This window comes from Labrus bergylta, chromosome 19, assembly GCF_963930695.1.
Source record: "Labrus bergylta chromosome 19, fLabBer1.1, whole genome shotgun sequence".
NCBI classification, from domain to species: Eukaryota; Metazoa; Chordata; class Actinopteri; order Labriformes; family Labridae; genus Labrus; species Labrus bergylta.
The window spans coordinates 24,524,571-24,544,152 of record NC_089213.1 but is presented as its reverse complement, the minus strand read 5'-3'; the positions used below and the strand labels follow the sequence as shown (position 1 = coordinate 24,544,152).

Genomic DNA, 19,582 nt, shown 5'->3' with positions numbered 1-19,582 from the left:
TGGTACCATATTTTAATTAACACAAACTTTGTCACTCCAAAAAGATTTCCCTGCCAAGTTGACTCAGTATTACAACTTGATAACTCCTCACAGTGGTGCTAATGACATAAATGAAGGTAGCTTGAATGAAAAATTAATGGGCTAAAGAAAAAAAACTGGCAGCAGGTTAAAAGAAGAAGAAGCCAGCAAGATAATGATGGTGCTAGTGAAAGGAGGTCAAGGGATAAAGCATTATACAAGTAAATAAAAACATACATCCTGCACTTGAACATTTAATTTAATCAGATGTCGGGATGTATTTTTATATGATTGTCTTGCAATAAATGAATTAGCATAGGGTCACTGAATGGTGATTATCGTTAACATGGGCCATATCATAACCTACTGTAGCTTTAATATTGAGTACCCCTCCTAGTGGTTTGATAAAAAAATCAATCAAACATTTGTGGAAAAACTCTGATTTATGACATTATGCTGTGATAAACATAACACTCTTTGTTAGCACTGCACTTCTGTCCCATTACACATTACAAATTATCCCTCTAAAACAAAGCACTGTAAAACTTTTTTCTTCTTTCCCTTCCCCCCCTTCTCTTTGGAAAACACAAAACTTTCTCCATCTTGATCACAACACCTCTGTGGCTCTTTATGAGAGTCTCAGAACAGGTGGATGCCAGTGTGATGCTTCTTCCACTTTTTGTCTAACTTCTGACTCATCTCCCAGCTGCATTATGTGGATGCATGTTGCAGGAGAGGTACACAGCACTCTTCTTTGTGCGTTAATGGGCTCTCAGCATCTTTAAGACTCAGGGTACAATTAAGAGGTGATAGTTTGATCTCCCACCTCGCAGTTCTATTTCTGAGCTGCTGCGTGATTCTGCCGGAGGTTGATGGGCGGGTGAGGAGCAATCTCTATTTAAAGGAAGAAACCTACAAACTCCTTTCAAAGAACAGACTTTTTTTTGCTGTTGGCACCTGTCTGATTGTTATTCCAAATGTATCACAATTCACTTTGGATACATTTATGTCAGGATTTTGTAATAATGTAGGTGACTTAGGGTTATTATGGCAGAAGTTGACTTTGTATTTTTTAAGCACAATCTGCAAGAAAGATAGTCCTCCAACTATGCCATGGTAAGCCATTAAAGGCAGCAAAGTCCAAGAGTATCTGTTATGTATCCGCATAAACAGACTTGCCTCATTTTTAAACAAGGCCCAAAATGATTTCTTCCATCCAAAGATTTGTACTTGATCCATAAAGCAAATTTAAGGTTGTTTAAAAATCTGTTTAGTTTGCAGTTTATTACAGGCAATTTAACTTGAATAGTGATATATCCACAATTACCAGAAATAAAACGTTTTACCTCTAAAGAAGGAATTAAATGTATTTGTGACGCTACATAATTACAATGAAATGGATGATACAGCAGTGCCATCTGCTGGTGGAAATTGTTTATTACAAAAGGTTTGTAACTGCTTTTAGCATTTGATAGCGTAAAATGGTTTCTGGATAACACATGTCAGGAGGCCATAGGGGGATGAAAGAATTTCATGAAATGTTTATGCAACTTATTACTATTATACTTTTTGTAAGGCTTCTTCTTACCAAAGTAGCAATGAATAAAAAAACTGGCTGAAGATTGTTCATCTTCCTCTACAGTGGTTTAGCTGTGAGTGATTTTATTTTATTTGAGAAAATCTGTAACAGCCTATAGCGGTGCAGTTGATATAAACAAGCACATTTTAAATATAAGCTTACTTTTGCAATTGAGTAAGCTGATTTGTTTTAGTAAATGCTGTCTTTGGCTATTTTTATACCTACATGTAGGCTATAGTATTACTTTTATATATCCTCTCCTGATATCACTTTTTGTCTTTTTATTGCGAAATCAATAAAATAACAAAAAAAACTTTGATTTTGAGTTGATTTCTTTATTTAAAAGGGACAACGCACATTAATTAACAAGAGCAACGAAGTCACACATGTAAATGTGCCAGATTTAGCCATGCAGGCTAATTTTCATCTGCAGTCCCTGGCAAGTTGATGACATTTAAGAAAACATACAGGAAAATGCAGCACAAAAACATAGACACAAAAACACATAAGCATAACAAATAAAACACAAGTGTTAGTTAAAACATAACACATACGCATGGAAGCAATTGATAAATCAGCGCACAGACATAAAATAAAAATGTGTAACATATAGCACATTTAAATACATGAGCATTTAAACACAGACAAAAGCACCATACACAGACAAGGAGCAGTATATACAGTATCTTAGACAAGTATATACAGTATAAGCAGTATAAGCACAGACACAGTATAATATACAGTATACAGTATAAGCACAGACACTGATTTTTCAACCAACACACTAGAATTTGATGAAAGTTTTCTGATTTCAAAGTGCTCGTCCCTCAAAACTGTGTTATAAACGATAGAAAACGCGAGTCGGCAGCATTGACTGTATTTGTCTGCACAGCAGGGTTAAAATAACACAACAACAAAAAGCCCGCTTGGGACTTTGAGCTGACACGGAAACAGCCCCCGCCCTAATCGTTACACTTCAGGATGTGATTGGCTGAGAACGCCGGACATTGAAGACCAATTGGCAATTAATGCCTGTCAATCATTCAGAGGCGTGTCCTAACGGCGTCGTTGGGGTAAAGCTCAACCAGTCGTCTCAGTTCACTGAAGTACCACTCGGCTTGGTCTCCTCAACATACTAGCAGGCGGAATTAAAGAATAGTAAACGTAGACCACCGGAAGTTAAAATGGATGAACCTTCGGAACAAATGAGGCCCCTCTTGAGAACAGTGAGTAACCGCTCAACACAGTTTACCGCTGGCCCACCTCCATGTTTGTACGGCTCTTTGTCCGGGGTTGCCCCCTCCATGGTTGCCCCTTGTTTGCCAAGCTGCCGTGGAAGTAAGAGGGATGCTCGGGAGTCCTCCTTTTGTTAGCCGGCTTTTTTCTTTCAGACACGTGGCATTGTTAAAAAATTATGTTTAGGTTTCTTTATAAAGTAAGCGAAAGCTTTCATTCAAATATGTTTTCCTGCACAGTTTGTAAGAGTTTAGTTACTCTACGTTTGTTCTCAGATAGTGCTTGCTGACGTCAGCCCAGTTCAGTGACGTTATTAACTGTAATTAGATATAAGATGTCGCGTAAGGTTGCAAGTCTTGACATAAAAGTTTGGTCAATTTTTAGATAAATAAACACGTACAAGATGTGCCAAGTTCTCGGTGATGTTTGAATAAACGTCAGAACGGGTTTTAATTCCTGTAATCGCTATGTAGTACCAGCGTCGTTGCATTTCCCCCCTCAAGTTCAACAGGTTCACTCGTTTCTTTCTTGATAATGTGTCATGTTGATAAGATCCGCCTGTGCATTAACATGAATAAAATGGCTCATTTGCATATCAAATGTGTACCAAAATAGATCTGCTTTCTTGTCGGACATTTCCAAGTCAGGGAGTGCTGCTAATTTTACTGTGAAAGTGTGTGCAGATGGAGGGGGGGATAGAAATGAAAGTAGAAGAGATCTCAGTTTGAATCGCAGTATGTTAGATTGACCAACCTCTTTTAGATGTTACATTTTTACAGAGTTGTAGCTGAGTATATTTAAAACTCACATCCTGCTCATGGGTGTAACTTTACTGTCACAGAATCAGACACACAGCAGCGTTTACAAGCCCAAAAAAGAAACTTGCAGTGCTAAGTTTAAAAAGCATGCTGACTGTCACACATCTGTGTGTGTGTGTGTGTGTGTGTGTGTGTGTGTGTGTGTGTGTGTGTGTGTGTGTGTGTGTGTGTGTGTGTGTGTGTGTGTGTGTGTGTGTGTGTGTGTGTGTGTGTGTGTGTGTGTGTGTGTGTGTGTGTGAGTGAGTGAGTGAGAGAGGAAACTTGACCCCTTGCTGCCCAATGAAAAGCTCAATAGCTGTACTCCTTCCCCAAGCATGGAAGTTGGTGAGTTCACTGACACACGACCATTCATGCAGAGGTTCAGCTATGTTACCTAATAATAGACAAATTGTTTATTAACCCATGATGCACATAATGCACAACCCAAGGAACAAGCTAATGTGAACTTAGAGTTGAATTTTCTATTGATTGCGGGTGCATGTTTGAAAACACATTGATCTGGTTTCAACTTTCAACTAACTGCTGGTTGACCAATGCAAATGATAGGGGGTTAAATAGGTAAATATAGCTGTTATTGACCTGATAACTGGATTTTAGAGTGAGGAGTCTGAGCACATGCAGATATATTGTCATCAAGTTGTTTTTCTGCTGCCTTTATGCCACTGATGATTATTACAGGCCATGCTTGTAACCTTAAAAGAATGCCTCTAGGAGTATATGTTTTACTAAAACATTTGAACATATAAATTGGATCAGGAAATTCCTTCTCCAGCTATGTCTTGCTCAGTGTTGTGTTAGTGTTATCTTATTTGGTACAATTTAAACCAAGTGGTTTTTAGGACGTAACAAGAAAACTATTAACCACCAGGAGGATTCCCTTTCATTGTGTTTGGTGTGTTTCAGAATTTGACAAACAATACAGATTTATGTCAGTGACACTTTGAACACTGTTTTTTTTTCACTGTAATAACTAAGCTCTACAATTTGAGCTAAGCTTTGATTGATTTTTTGCCTCAGGGGTGTATGCCTGCTTGCCATGAGAACAGAGATTTTGTGCATCCTGCTGTTTCATTAGTGAGAGCTGGTTTAGTCTAGTTAGTGTAAAGTAGGCTCTTTGACCTGGACTATAACCGACTCAGCACTTACTGCCTGTGTTATTTTGATTACTTTGGGGGGCGGCAGTAGCTCAGTCTGTAGGGACTTGTGTTGGGAACCGGAGGGTCGCCGGCTCAAGTCGCGGTGCAGACCAAATATGGAAGTTGGTCTGGTAGCTGGAGAGATGCCAGATCGCTTCCTGAGCACTGCCGAGGTGCCCTTGAGCAAGGCACCAAACCTCCTCCCCACCATCAGCTCAGGAGCGCCCACTGTGGGCAGCTCCGTCCCTCTGACATCTCTCCATTAGTGCATGTCCATAGGATCCTGTTTGTTTGTATATTTCAGCCACAGTCATGTGTGTGTTGCATGACTTACAGAGTGTAAAAACGGAATTTCCCCTTGCAGGATCAATAAAAGTAAATCTTAATCTTATTGAGTTATGTATGGAGCTTGCTCATTGTGAGGTATTACTTTGAATAGGTAATTAATTACAACTAATGAACCTCTTTGCCAGTCTGGAGGAGCTTTGTTCTTTTCAGCTATAGTATTATGATAATACGATTAAAAAAAAATGACAGTTCCTACAGTTCCAACTAAACTAATTGGTGTACACTAAAGAATGTCAGTTAATGTATTGTATCCAATATTTCTGTAATAATGAACATTATAAATAAGGTGTGATTATAAAGTTCTCTGGTGGACGTAGGTAAAGCATTCCATTTCTTAAACCCACCACATTCTCTCAACTAGTCTGAACATGAAAAGCAGCGACTTTGAATAGGTCTGCTTTTCTAAACTCGATGCTTGTATGTGTGCAGGACAATGCCCCAAAGGTTATTTTCATTTTTGTTCCATATGCCTCATTCTGTTGATAAAACATTAAAGGGTGCTCAAACTGCACATGCACCCAGGCTTCCTGTTCCCCCCAAGTGGCAGATATGATAAGATGGCACTTTGGGCCAGATCCACTAAGAATGGATTGCACCCGCTGATTGCATGCTGATAGCACTGTGAATTGGGCAGAAATAGCAACTGAAATCTTTTGTGTTTTAGCACCCTATTCACAAAATAGATTGATCTAATTAGATGCCTGCGCTAACATGCCCACAAAGTTGTCCCGCTCCGCACAGTTTTTATTCTTTTTTTGCGTCTTAATTTGAAGATAGGCAGTCTGCACCTTTACTCTGCATGGAGCTGTACTGTAATCAGAAATTTCCACATTTTCCGTGCGTGCTATGTTCCGTCAGTGCCACAGTTTTGCTCAGTCTGAAAGCGCGCTCCCTGCCCCACTTGGTCTGTGCATGAGCAGCTGTACACAGGGTTCAGAAGGTCAAAGAGAACTACAAGATGACACAAATTTAACAGATGCTCTGTCCGTTTCCTTGACATATAACTTTTCTAGGAAGGAGGCAATTTTACAAAGAATTTGTGAAAACGTCCTAAATTACATAAATGTAAATAAATTAGGTGCACCAAGGACGTTATCTTCTTGGCACTGCAGTTTGCGCACAGTTCACCCTTTGCCCGTGCTTTGTGGATTCCACCAAATCTTTTCCTCTCATTTCTACAGGTTTAGCGCCCGCAAAAGCGGCGCAGTCCTTCTTTGTTTTGTTTTGAGCAAAACAATAAGCTGAAGAAATGATGAGTGGGGAAAAAAAGAAGAAATACAACCATTTTTATCAGAGGTCTGCGCAATTAGTTGGCAACACATTTAAAGTAGTAACCTTTGACTTCACGAGTATTAAAGTCTGTTAAAGTAGTAATTTATATTTATATAAGTATAGGCCCCAATGCTGTTTTAATGTTGTGTCTAAGCTGTATTGCAGCCACCAGCAACTAGCTGGGGCTGTAGCTGGGGTTGATGGGCCTGTTCTTCCCACTTGATGGATGTGAACCAGCACAGTGGACAGTTGGCATCTCGTAGGTGAAGTGCCGGTAAACTGGCATATAACCATTTGATAGGACCAGTGCATTTAGCACAGGCATGTGGATGTTAACCTGCAAGGGGGACCAAAGGCTGTTGGTGCTAGCACTGATAACATTAACCTTGACAAACCATTTTGACATTGTTTACCAGTAGAGTGATGCCTGTGAATTTCAGCTGTATCTAAGAAAGCCAACAGTGTTGTTATTGAAGAATCTGATCTTTTTTTTAATTAACTTTTTTAGATAGCGATTAAATATCGTTTGTGACAGTGTTTAGCCATGTTAAATAAATTGTGCTGAATTTGGACTGTTTTCTGACTGTTTAATTACCTTTAGATTATTCCACTAGTCTTAAATTTCCATTTAATTGACAGGAAAATTAGTTGCTGTGAAAATCCCTAATTTTAATCAATGATTGATGTTCTGGAACTTGTTAAGCTCAAATTGCAACCATTCTCTCAGCTTTACTTCTCTTTTAGTAGGAGAAATTATCGTCACTGTTTATGTCTTCTATGATAGTCAGCAGAAAGGTTTCAGGTGTTATGTTTTGCCAAAATAATCAGCTTGGACAGTTTGATGGGAATCTCTATTAACTTTACAGTAAAATAACTGTGGCCACACGGTTTTCTTTTTCATGATTCTTTGAAGACCAAGTCTGAATAGACGAAATGCTGTACAATCAGTTACAGTTGGACGCAACAATTGATTGACAGATCTATTAAGTAACTGTTGGATCAATAAATAATAAATAATTTGCACCAAGTTGTGAAGCTAAAGCTGTAATTTGTAATGCAGATCCTTATTTACAGAAATCAGTTGTCTTTAATCTTTTACCTAAAATGGTTGTCCTACTGCATTATACTTGTGTACTTACTCTAAAAAAAATTTGTTCACTCTGGACTATACACAGGCCGTCAGGTAGTTGATTAAAAAATTCCTGATGCCTCGGCTCAGCCTTTAGATGTCACTCTTTCTATTTAAATGCATGCACTCTTTATATTCCTTATCATCAGGTGTCACAATTTTAAATTTGGTTTCACCTTTGTCTTTGTGGTTTTGTGGTTCATGTGCTTGGGGCCGACTTGTGCTGTTATGAATGTCAACAGAGTATGTCTGGACTAGGATATCCAGCATTCCTTTGAATTAATCAGTTTTAGGAGCATGTTCTTTTTTGCCCTTCTCATGTAACAGTTCTTTTTGTGGACATGAAACAAGTGACCCACAGTTCTTAGTAAAATAACAGTTCGTTGAAAGACATGTTTAACCTTCAGGCTATGATCAAGATCGTGAATGTCAAAGTCAAAGGCAGAGAGGCATTGGGGGTATCGTAATGAACACACAGCTATCTGTGCTTTTTCAATTCATTGCACCCTCTGAGGAATGCCAACCCTACACGTGTGCTTGTTTCTATTTATCTGTGTTGGGGGTGGGTCTTCATTTGTGACCTGAATACCTCAGCGGGTGAGCTTTGAATGTCCTCCAAATGTGTGTGTATGTCCTCCGTGGGGCAGTGTTTATGTGCGTGTGTGTTTAGGCTCTTGGCTGGTCGAATGAAATATTCATGGTGGCACGGTGGGATTGGCTGCTGAGCAAAGAGCGGGCTGACAGGATAAAGCAGAGCAGTGTACGTTTTAAAGCAGCACTCTCTCTCTCTGTCTCTCTCTCTCGCTCTCTCTTATTTTCTCTGTATAAAGAGATGTGCAGAGGGAACAGACAAGTGCGACAGTGTCTCTGTTAGCACTTAGCTCTCACACACCTTCTACAGTAGAGTAAAGCGACAGAACGAAGGAACTGGCTAACGTCCCGGCTTCTTTGCTTTGATGTTTTAGTCTAAATGGAGGAACAGAGCGAAGGGGGGCATGTGCTCACGGTACGTCTCGTCCTCTCTGTGTGTATGTGTGGTTTAATGTGTGTCTAACTGTCGTGTTTTCACCTCATCATGAATCAAGTGGCTCTGTTTGAGCAGCGTTTAAGTGGGGTTGTGTTAAATATGGATTTGTTCCATTTTGGTCTTCATTTGTAGAGTGAGTAGTGGTCCGTGGTAATGAATGGAGCAGGTGGTCAATACATTTGACCAGAAGGAAATAGGCAGAGGTGGCAGGATGTGTGGGGTTGGGGATGAGAAGCTGTTGCCTCATCAGACATGCGTTTTGAAATGGAAATGTTTCCTTTCCTCTATTTGATTGCCTCAAGGAGCAGAAAGGACAGGAAAGAGGCAGACACAGTTATGGCTGCTTGTAGGAGTGGGACAAGGAGAACAGGAAGGAAGAGAGAAGAGAGGGAAGGAGTGTCAGGGAGAGAACCACAATATATTGGTCTGCGAAGGATGCTAAAAGCAAAACAAGCTGCATGCTGTCAAAACAGATGATGTGTTTGGTCTGATTTACAATAAATAAAATGCTTGTTTGCATTTAGGCTAGTATTGTGCAAAGTGTAAAATTATTATGCCCAGTGTGGGTGCGATGAGCTCGGAGGTACTGTTAAAATCAGGTGGTCATCTGAAGAGGGATATGTTTGTTGGACAGAGAAAGCTATTGGTTTCCATCTTTGTGTTTATGTGTGTTTGTCTGCAAAGTTCTAGTGTGTTTGTAAAGATGCATTTCATCCAGGGAAGACTATGATAAAATATTGATTCACTCCAAATTAAATATGTTTCAAGCATATGGATCAACACACACTTCTGACTACCTCCCTTGTTGCTCCCTGTTTAACATGCTATGGATGCTATAGGGAGATAAATAATCGTATGGCTTGTAAGTAAGTAAAAGTCAACCAAAATATTGCTGCCCGCTCTAATTCTGCATCTACTATTCTTTTAACATCTTCTATTCTTTTATCTCGCAGCTACAGGTAGGCATAATTGGATGTTACATTCCTGAAAAGTGTAATACATTATACTTAATTTTCACTCTTTCTAACAGGGCCCTTGTCCCGATTCCATTTTATCCCGAATCTTTGGTGCTGATTCGATTTGTATTGCAACTTTGAAGTATTGCAATTCAATAGTATTGATAATCTTTTTATTTTTAAACAAAACCAAAAGTCAAAACATACAATAGCAGATAGAGTTGAATATTATGTGTAATATTTCCAAAAACAATGCACATCAAACTAAATTAAAAAATAGACCAATAAAAAATCCCTATACTGTAGTGGAACGATTTTTTTTGTCCCGCTCCTAATTTAATTTAGTCGGGTAAGGTAAGCCCACCTTACTCTGTTAGCAGCTATCTATAACCTCTAAACTGTCTGTCTCTCTTCTGTTTTCAGTCATGATTTAATTGGTTACATAATATAACAATAGTTGGCATAAATAGAAGTCGATATTCTGATCCTTAGTATTCAATTGTGCATTGGCAGTAAGTAATATTCAGTAATCTCAAGGGACAGGTCTCTCACTATGTAACACATTTCTTACGTCAGTCTCTATTGATTGGACCAGGTCCCAGTAAAGCAACGCTGGCAAGGGACTGAGATTAGAGGGAACCAGGCCTGTTGGCTTGTTGGATTGCTGGTTGTTTCCTTTAATGGATGGCTAAAGAGGTGTTTGGCTGCTGTTGAGTTTTATCATCCCACACAAACAAGCAAGGTAAACCGTCTTGTTGACAGCTTACTGTCTACAATGCATTGTCAATTGTTGTCAAATTTTTTCTTTCTCCGTTTTTTATTTTGTGTGATATTAACACTAATACTAATAGTTCAACAATAAGGATGGCCCAATGATGTCCGCAAAAAAATACTCTGTTCAGGAAGGGATTTGACACAGCCACTTTTACCCTAAAAAATTATTCAGGGGCCTGCTATCAATTTCAAGAACCAAACATTTATTTTTCAAGCTAAAGCACCAAACATGTAAGCAACAAACAATACTTTGAAAACCTCTTTATAAACTTGCATTAACAGTTTCAAATTAAGAATATCTTGAACTTGAACATGCCCATTGATCATAGCACAACCTTTATGTACTTTGGAAATCCTTGTTTACATATGGTAAGCCTTGTGTTCACTCGTTAAGGTTCATGTGAACCGTAAAATCCCACTGTTGCATACAACCCAACTACTTTACTATGATTTACTATGTAAGCTGCTGTTAAGGCCAGTGGAAATCCTTTTATTTCCACTTATTTCCATTTTTTATCCTTCCACTTTGCTCAAGAGGGAGAAGGGCTTTCCAATAAATTTCAATCATAAAGCCCTATTCATTAATAAAGAGATGAGACAATTGTTGATATGTTGGTGATAATGGAAATGGGGACCATAATGCAAAGGGGGGGGGGGGGGGGGGGGGGGGGTTAGGGGTAGTTTGACCACAGTTTATGCTTTATGTATAAAAGCAAATATGAACTTTTGCAGCATCTTACAGTACAAGTCTCTTTTTATGTAAAAGTCCTAAAAGACACATATTTATATATTCAAAATAAAGTGTTTTATATAAGAATTTTATTTGACCACCATGTGTAAAAGAAAAGACGATAAGGGGTGAGGGTTGGAGATCTAAAAATGAGAAATGATGAAGACAAGAGTGACACTTTTCATGATGTGATTGTGTTTGCACTTGGCACATTGCCTTCTGTTGTTATGTCCTTCCATTTTATTGCCACGTAGAAGGCACTCTATACTCATCCACATTTGTCCCCTCTGAAGTGTACTGAGAAAAACCAGGGTTGGCTTATCCTGCTACACACTCCTTGCATGCTTTCAGTTCTTCTCACTAGAGGTGACGTTATGTTCCCATGTGACATCAAGGGGCATCTGATGACGATTCCCCACTGTGCTAGACATCTGTTTTCTCAATGGTATTGGGAGCTGAATGGTTTGAATCCCTCACGTAATGTGTCTCATGTGGCAGCACGCATGTCTTACTGGGAAGTTATCAGCCATGAAACACAGAGCTGACTTACATGTCCAGAGAGTTTTGTTAATTAAGCTGTTACCTTTGTTACATTCGACTTAGTTTTCATGTTTCTGTCATTATCTAAAATATATATTTTGATATCGACAGGAAAGAAAACAGTGCTAAACTCATATGGGCTAGTCTGGCTTTTTTAACTGTATGAATGCGACCAGAAACATATCTATTAACATCCCCTTGTTGATGTCACTATCTGTTTGCTTTTCTAACTCAGCTGGCCATTTCTTTGCCTGTGAAGCCCTACCTACTGTCACTGCCTGTGTAGCCCAACCACAGCTGGGCTTTTTGGGCATAAAGGCCGATCGCCTCCCCGGCCTGTGGACCTCTGGCGTGATAGACTACAAGTTTATTTTGGACAAAGCTATGTGACAGGTTGCATCATGTGTTCTTAAATTGTCCCAAGCTATTCAGGGTCAGGGGCACAACAGTCTTCAACACGTGCATGTTCTTTACTGTACAGGCATGACGACAACATGCATAGAATAGATGTTAATTGATGTTTGCACATAAACAAGTGTAAATACAGTCAAATTAACAGATTTGTGAATGTTGTATTTTAAGAAGATTACAAATAAGACTATACTCATGAAGCAGGAATAGTTAAACGCTAGCTTTGTGTGACCTGCTTGTTACCACGGATTTATTTGAGTCCTGCAGAATAGGAAATTAAAATGAGAGCCATTAGCCAAACTAATTTCAAACTTTGCCCTCTCAGTGATTACATTTTTGTAATCACTAATAGAAAGAATAGAGAAATGTTTTTACACAGCTCAAGACATCATATGACCTTAATTTCGCATCATTAGAACCGTTACATATTTTACATTTACAGTGCCTCAAAATCACACAAAACCCAGAGAAAGTAGTCTTGGTAGTAGTTTTGTTCACCATTTGTGTGCCATAACTACAATTTCTAGATATAGATTAATTTTTTGCTGCTCTTCTTCCAGAAGCTGAATTATTACCGTTCCTCATCAAGGAGCTGTCAGAGAGCAAGGCAGCTCATTATCATGCAAAACCATAAGCAACTGATACACACACACACACACACACACACACACACAAACACAGGCTAACAAGTGCACACATAAACACAATCACAGCTGGCATCTTTAATTTGAGGTGGAGCTCCTCTGGGAGACTGGTTATGGTAATATATGTGTTGCTATGTGAATGTCATAGACATTCGTAGTAGTACAGCAGTAATGCAACAGGAAGAGCATGGGATGCTACGTGCTTTCCATCAGAATGAAACTTCAGTGAGGTCAGTTAGGAGAACTGGATGGCATGTTGGCGAGGAGACACACGAGGCCCTGATGTCATCCACGTATCAAGTTTCTTAAAAACATGTGACGTACAATGTCGCCTTATGTTTCCTCTCTCTTTTCCTTAATAGCAGTGTGTATTTGTAAAAGGTCGAAGCACATGAAAGGATCCTACTATTGAGGATTTTGTTGCATCAAAGTGTTTGAACACAAGGCGTACTCTATTTTCTCCTTAGTTCTGCCCGTTCTTTAAATGGCAGCAAGCTAGTGTTGCCACTTGCCAGTTATAGACAACAGTAGCTCGCTGTCATCCTGTGATATCAATGTATCTAAATTAACTCCCTTCCTTGTCACAAAGCCTCATATTGACAGAAACATGGGCCTGCAGTGAGGGAGAGTGAGTGACGACCCGCTGCCACACCGAGGGGCCACACGGCCTCGGGTGCAGGGATCTACCGGTAACGATCCTTCCGCAGGTTCACCTACGGAAACCTTGTTAAGACTTTTAGGGTGTATTGGTTTAAGTGATTAGACATGGTGGCATTTAAAAGAATAACTGACAGATTCAGAATCAGCATCAGAAATACTTTCTTAATCCCATGGGGAAGTTAGGTGCGGTGTGGGGGATTCTGGTTTTCCAACTATATTAATGATTTGGCATTAAGTTACATTGGTATCAGTTGCTGATGCTGGTCGTAAACCAGCAGGGACCTCTCCCAGCACATTTAGTTCTGTTTTGCCCCTATGCTGACCCAGTCTCTATGGCGGCCTCAAATGTTCTGGCACTTAAGTGCAGGGAGTCAGGGGACCACTAATAATATTATTTGCAATTGGACAAAGCCAGGTTTATTGTGTGTGTGTGTGTGTGTGTGTGTGTGTGTGTGTGTGTGTGTGTGTGTGTGTGTGTGTGTGTGTGTGTGTGTGTGTGTGTGTGTGTGTGTGTGTGTGTGTGTGTGTGTGTGTGTGTGTGTGTGTGTGTGTGTGTGTGTGTGTGTGTGTGTGTGTGTGTGTGTGTGTGTGTGTGTGTGTGTCATGGGGGTCAAACTGAACAATGCTTTTAGTTTCAAATGTCTGTTTCAAAATAAGAATTTGGGATAAACTCCGGTCAAATGTTTGGGTTAATGTAGGGTCGTGGGTCATGTAGGAGAGTCTCCTTACATTATATGTGTTACAGTTGCTGGTGGTCTGTGTTGTATTAAACACACCAAAGAAAAATCTACAGGATTTGTCCACTTTGCATAGAATAGTGTCTGGAAAACCAGTTTGCCACAATTTATTGAAAAGTATCATCCAGCAGTAACTACTTTTTACTGTAACATGTTTTTTTCTCACTGTTAAAGACTAAAATCAAAGCAGTCTGCATAGATCTGCTCATCTGCAGCTGGCACGTTATCTCAGCAGTATTACAACAACTGTAGCTAACATGTTACGCTAAAGACTGTGTGCCTCAGTTTTAACATTGAACTGTGTTCACTTTCTATTTAATGCCTCACTACTTGTGTCAGTAGTTGAACAACCTTCAGTGGTTAGGGAAAATATTCACTCAGAAATATTTATACCCACATATGTAATATTTTCCAGCAAACAACCAAAACATCTCTGCAGTCATAAACCACTGAAGGTTTTTGAAAAGGGTGAAATGTTAAAATCATGGCAACTCTCCCCTACTGGTAATGGTTAAGGATTAAAGACGAATCTGCAAACAGATTTTCTTGGCGCTGCCATCTTGCGGTGGCATCTCATCGTGCTGCTTGCTTAATGTGACAACAGCATTCATAGTTGGAATAAAAATGTTAACATTAAGATTTTACATTTTAGACATCTTTTACAAAAATAACCTGATTGAATAATGGAGAAATAAAGAGAAATCAACCATTCGCCAAATAAAATGTGATGAACTGCTGTACAACTAAACTATTGTACAAGCTAGTTAGCGTAGTCAATTAACTGCTGCATTTTATCATCACAGACTATTTGCACTGTGAAGTACAAGCTATAGATATTCATACAGCACTTTTTTTTTTGCAAAAGCAACTGATCTGTAACAGTGTTTCCCCTACCAATATATTAGGGGGGCGGCCTGGCCCCCCTTGAACCCCTTTTATTTTTGGGTTTTTGTGCCTTTATTGTAGAGATAGGATAGTGGATAGAGTCAGAAATCAAGGAAAGAAGTCATTTAAGGATACATTTCCGATAGAACAGGACAGCTGTCATTAAAAGTAACACATGAACACCAAAATTCCCTTCAAGTGTTTATGTCGGCGTCCGTCTCTCCCCCCCTCCCCAAAAGCTGTAAACCTAGAGGAAACACTGTGTAATGATCACATGCAGCTTTTACCTAATTATGCTTGCTTATAGAGGAATGTTATATGAGATGATTTCATTTATCTCCTGGTGATCTACAACTAAATACCATCTACAGATCACTCAGAGAGGACAGCAATTATTTAAAATAATACTAGATTCTTGTCTTGATTCACCTCTGAAGAATTCTTAGTCCTCTGCACGGACAGTGAATGTGTGTAGTGTCCGCTCTCATACAGTGTGTGTTGTGCACTCCCTGTTTTTTCCCAAGGTTAAAGTTTGTCACAACTGTTAGAGCAGTTTAGAACGCCACAAGTTCTTCTTGAAGTCCTTTACATTATTGTAAAAGGTAAAGTTTCATAGAATGTAATGTTAAAAGAAAGAAAATGTTAACTTTTTTAGAACACCTCACATTGAATCCCGCAGCTGTTGAAGGGAATTGGACCGCAGTAATAGCAGCTTTTCAACTCCTGTTTTTCAATGGATTCGTCTATATCTACAGTATGTCTGTTTTGATTCTTTAGTTATGGTTTCAAGCCACTATTATTTGATACCTTTGCTTTTAATGTATATATTCTGACAGCTTTAGGTCTCCTCTAATTGGATCCTTCTTTTTCTTTATGTCTCTTTGACTTTGATATCAGGCTGATTATTTTTACTAAGTTCATAACCCCTTATTTAATGAGAGCAGCCAGCGTCGGGTCATTGCTATGAAACTCGACCTTTATCACAAGGGCAGTGACTGTGAATTGATTTTCCAATACTCATTAGTTATAGGTATTAGCACACAGATAAGACCTCATAACATTCCAGTTATATCTTGCTGTACAAAGGTTGTCAAAGTAGTTAATAAGCTAGACAAAGGCTTGTATCACATCTTCTGTCAAATTCAATATGTGAGAGTGAGATTTTTTTTTTACTTCCCCATAACATTTTTAACAATAAGTACTCCTTTCTTTTAATCATAAAGCTCACTAAATTATGATTATGTCAAGATCACTTTCCAAGCTTTTAGATTTGGCTGTCATGTTTAAGTTGTGTGGTAATGTGTTGCTGTCATTGGCAATGTTTAAAATTCAAAGCTATTGAGAATGGGGAGTATGGAGGAAAAATACCAATATATTAAACAATATATTTCCTTCTTACCTGTTCCTCAAAAGTAAAGGTTACTTTCCATTAAGAGAGTTAGAAGAAATGCTACAGTAGTGGAGCTGTGTTGCCATTAGAAAAACTGCGGTAAGAAAAGAAAGGGTCCTTACTTTGCGTTCGAAGTTCATGAATTTCTTTTGGGAAATAACGACTTACCGTACATTTGTCTTTGTTTCACCAGCATCTCCTATAACGTCTCTCTTGTTTCTACTCTCTTCTGTCAATTTCAGGGTCTAGATGAGGAGGCACTAGTTGACCATGGAAAATCCAGCTTCAGCACGCACACAAACTACGAAAAAGAAGATTTGGAAAGTAAGTGCAAAACCATACTAAATAAATTTTTCTGTTGAATATTTCTCTTTTTCAAGCAATGGACATATTTGGTTCTTAAGTCAGCTCACATTAATCAGAAGCACTTGCTTGATAAATCTTGTAAACTTGATTACCAAGCCTTTTCTATTTCTGTTGAAAGAATTGGATTACTTTTAGCTGAGCCTGAGACAAACAGTTAATTCAGCTTTCATTGCAGATGAGTCATAGAAAAGGAGAAAACTTGTGTTTTTTTGTTTGCATCCAACAATAGAAATTTGGCAGCATGATGTGCCTCAGGTAACATGATTGGCATCACATGTCATGCAATGTGACTTTTAATGACAGCTGTCCTGTTCTATCGGGAAAAGTATCCTTAAAGAGCCCATATTATGCCATTTTTGGGGTTCGTATATTTAATCTATGTAGCTACTTTTGTACGTTCACAATAGATAAAGTTTGAAAAAAGTGTCTGTTTTCATGAACTGCTCCTCCTTGCTCCCTCTACGCTCTGAGTCCGTCAGCTACACTCTGTTGAGCCCACACTGTTAGACCCCACGTGGGCCAAGTCTGCTCTGATTGGTCTGCCAATCCGCTCTGTCGTTATTGGTCAGTTGCTCAGCACGCTTCTCGGAAATTTCAACATGAGCTGCTGGGCTTGCCACAACGAGCCAATGGGCTTAGATCAGTGATCTCACACTGACAATGACGCCGCATTATCCAGGGGGGCTAGAACCGAGCGTTACATGCAGCTAATGCTACAGCTAACAGGAGGAGGTAGGAGAAGCTGCGTTTCCACGGACTTTGAATTTTTGCACATAGATGTGCCTAAACATGCACAGGACACTTGGAAACACATTAAAGGTCATATGAAACCAGAAAAAGCATAATATGGGACCTTTAAATGACTTTTTTCCCTGATTTACGACTCTATCCATTATCCTATCTCTACAATAAAGGCCCAAAAAGCCCAAAAATAAATGTTTAAAAAAAAAAAATTATTAACTTGACCTAATATAATGGTAGGGGAAACACTGCTAACTTATTTGCACTCTTTATATATTTAAATTTCTTTAGCGCATTTCACATTATTATTGCAATACTGAACAATGTTATCCCACATTTTTCTCATATGGTGTAGGCCTTATTTATCTACTGTATATTATGAAGAATTGTTATAGGTTCATAGACCATGTGATTACTTAATGAAGAACATAAAATCATCAAAATCAAGAACCTGTAGTGGACTGTGAATTGTCTGTTAGTCGCAATGCTGTTCATACGTAGAGAAAGTAGCAGCACAACAAACATTATAAGTCCCACAATGTCTCCCATAAGTGTTTGCTACTTGTCCTGCTACCCCCCCACCCCCCCCACCCCACATCTCAATGTTCATCCTTTATGTGGGCCCGTCACTCTTTGTATCCTCTATCCATTAAATATCTCATTCTCTCCTTTTATGACATGCCCTCTGCTTTCTGTCCGTCTAAGCTGTCAGTTTTTTTTCCCCTCCATGCTATTTCATCTCATCCGTTTTCCCAGTCTTCCTCTTTCTTTGTCTCCATTTTTCTCCATCTGTTCAGCTCATGTGTGTATGTGTGTATGTGTGTATGTGTTGCTTGTGCCTTCCCCGGTTCCCTCTCAAATCAAAGAGAGATGACTCATTTATGGAAAATGACTATTGGTAGAGAATGTAGGGCGAAAGTAGGGCGTTACAACCCAGTGCATGGTTCCTGTGCGGCAGTAACAATAATGAGGGGAAGTAGATAAAACATTGAATGGATGGGTGAAAAATTTGAATGATGTACTCTGGTTTCCTTCAAGTAGGTTATCCAGAGAAACCAAACAAAATAAAAACAGATTCTTGGTCTTCCGTCTCAAATGTTTTTTGGGTTCAACTTGTAAACAACAGGTACTCTGAAACCTATTTTCTCTAAGCTTTTACTTTTCTAATCAATGTAAAAGAGGTTGTGTAGGAAAGGCGTCTGATTTGGTATTGCACTCTTTGTTTTCCCCAGGCCACAGAGCAGTCTATGTAGGGGTCCATGTTCCTCTTGGAAGGGAGAGCAAACGGAGGCATCGCCATCGAGGACACAAACACCACCGAAAGAAAAAAGAAAGAGACAGTGAGGAAGGGAAGGAGGATGGAAGAGAATCCCCCTCTTATGGTAAATTTTAAATGCCTTTGATTACTACCAAACAAATGTTTTTATTTGAAATCCTCCCCTAAATTCCCCTCTCTACTGATTTTACATCACACAGCTTATGTCTACCTCTGATAGCTTCCAAATGTGTTTATTCATACATTCAAAGCACTCGCCATTGAAGATAAACAGACACCTCTTGCAATCCATAAAGACAGACCTCGTTTTGACCTGGTCCGTCTTTGAGTATCTTTTTACTCATTGGATTTTTGTGGTGTCTAATTCATTGTACTTTAACTGCTTTAAAAAAAACATTTCTGATGCAAGTAGACACGCATAAATCTCAGTTATGTAAACGTCATTTGTCACTTCCAACCTTGCTTGACAAAGCAGTGACAGGAAAGTGTACACTATGCTTTGACTTGGTATTGCCAGGTTGGACAACACTCGGCTGAAGCTGTTTGTGTGTCTCCACCTTTCAAACATGTTGTGTATAAAATATTCAGCTCTAAAAGGCATTAAAGGCCACTGGGTACCTGCCTCTGACACTGATTGACATTTTAAGCAATGTGCGCGTGCACTTGTGTGGGAAGTGCTGAATCACCTCAGCTGTAAAACTCATAAGCACCAAACAATGCTTTAAAACAAACACTGCACATAACAACATGTTAAACTCACACACTACATTTCAATATTTTGAGAAAATTTACACCACAGTATACTCCTTCCATTGCCTAATGAACAGCTGTGTGCAGAGCAGTCCACTTGTGGTCAAATCAGTCAGACCACATCACTAATTACTCTCTTTCTCTAAGTTGGCATTGACA

The 19,582-nt window shown here is 39.2% G+C and overlaps 1 protein-coding gene across 12 annotated transcripts in view; it reads left to right on the top strand.

The window, feature by feature from the left end:
* The first annotated feature begins 2,670 nt into the window (after positions 1–2,670).
* Positions 2,671–19,582, top strand: part of LOC109988690 (sodium bicarbonate cotransporter 3) — a 40,495-nt gene continuing 23,583 nt past the window's right edge. For 6 of the 12 annotated variants that reach the window (XM_029278534.2, XM_065948391.1, XM_020640262.3 and 3 more), the window contains exons 1-3: positions 2,672–2,823; positions 16,533–16,614; positions 18,630–18,779. In XM_029278534.2, coding sequence (XP_029134367.1) covers positions 2,782–2,823; positions 16,533–16,614; positions 18,630–18,779 — 274 coding nt within the window. In that variant the 5' untranslated portion in view covers positions 2,672–2,781. Of the gene's footprint in view, positions 2,824–8,310; positions 8,543–16,532; positions 16,615–18,629; positions 18,780–19,582 lie in introns of those variants that run through there. The other 6 variants (XM_029278532.2, XM_020640259.3, XM_020640258.3 and 3 more) reach the window with 2 other exon arrangements.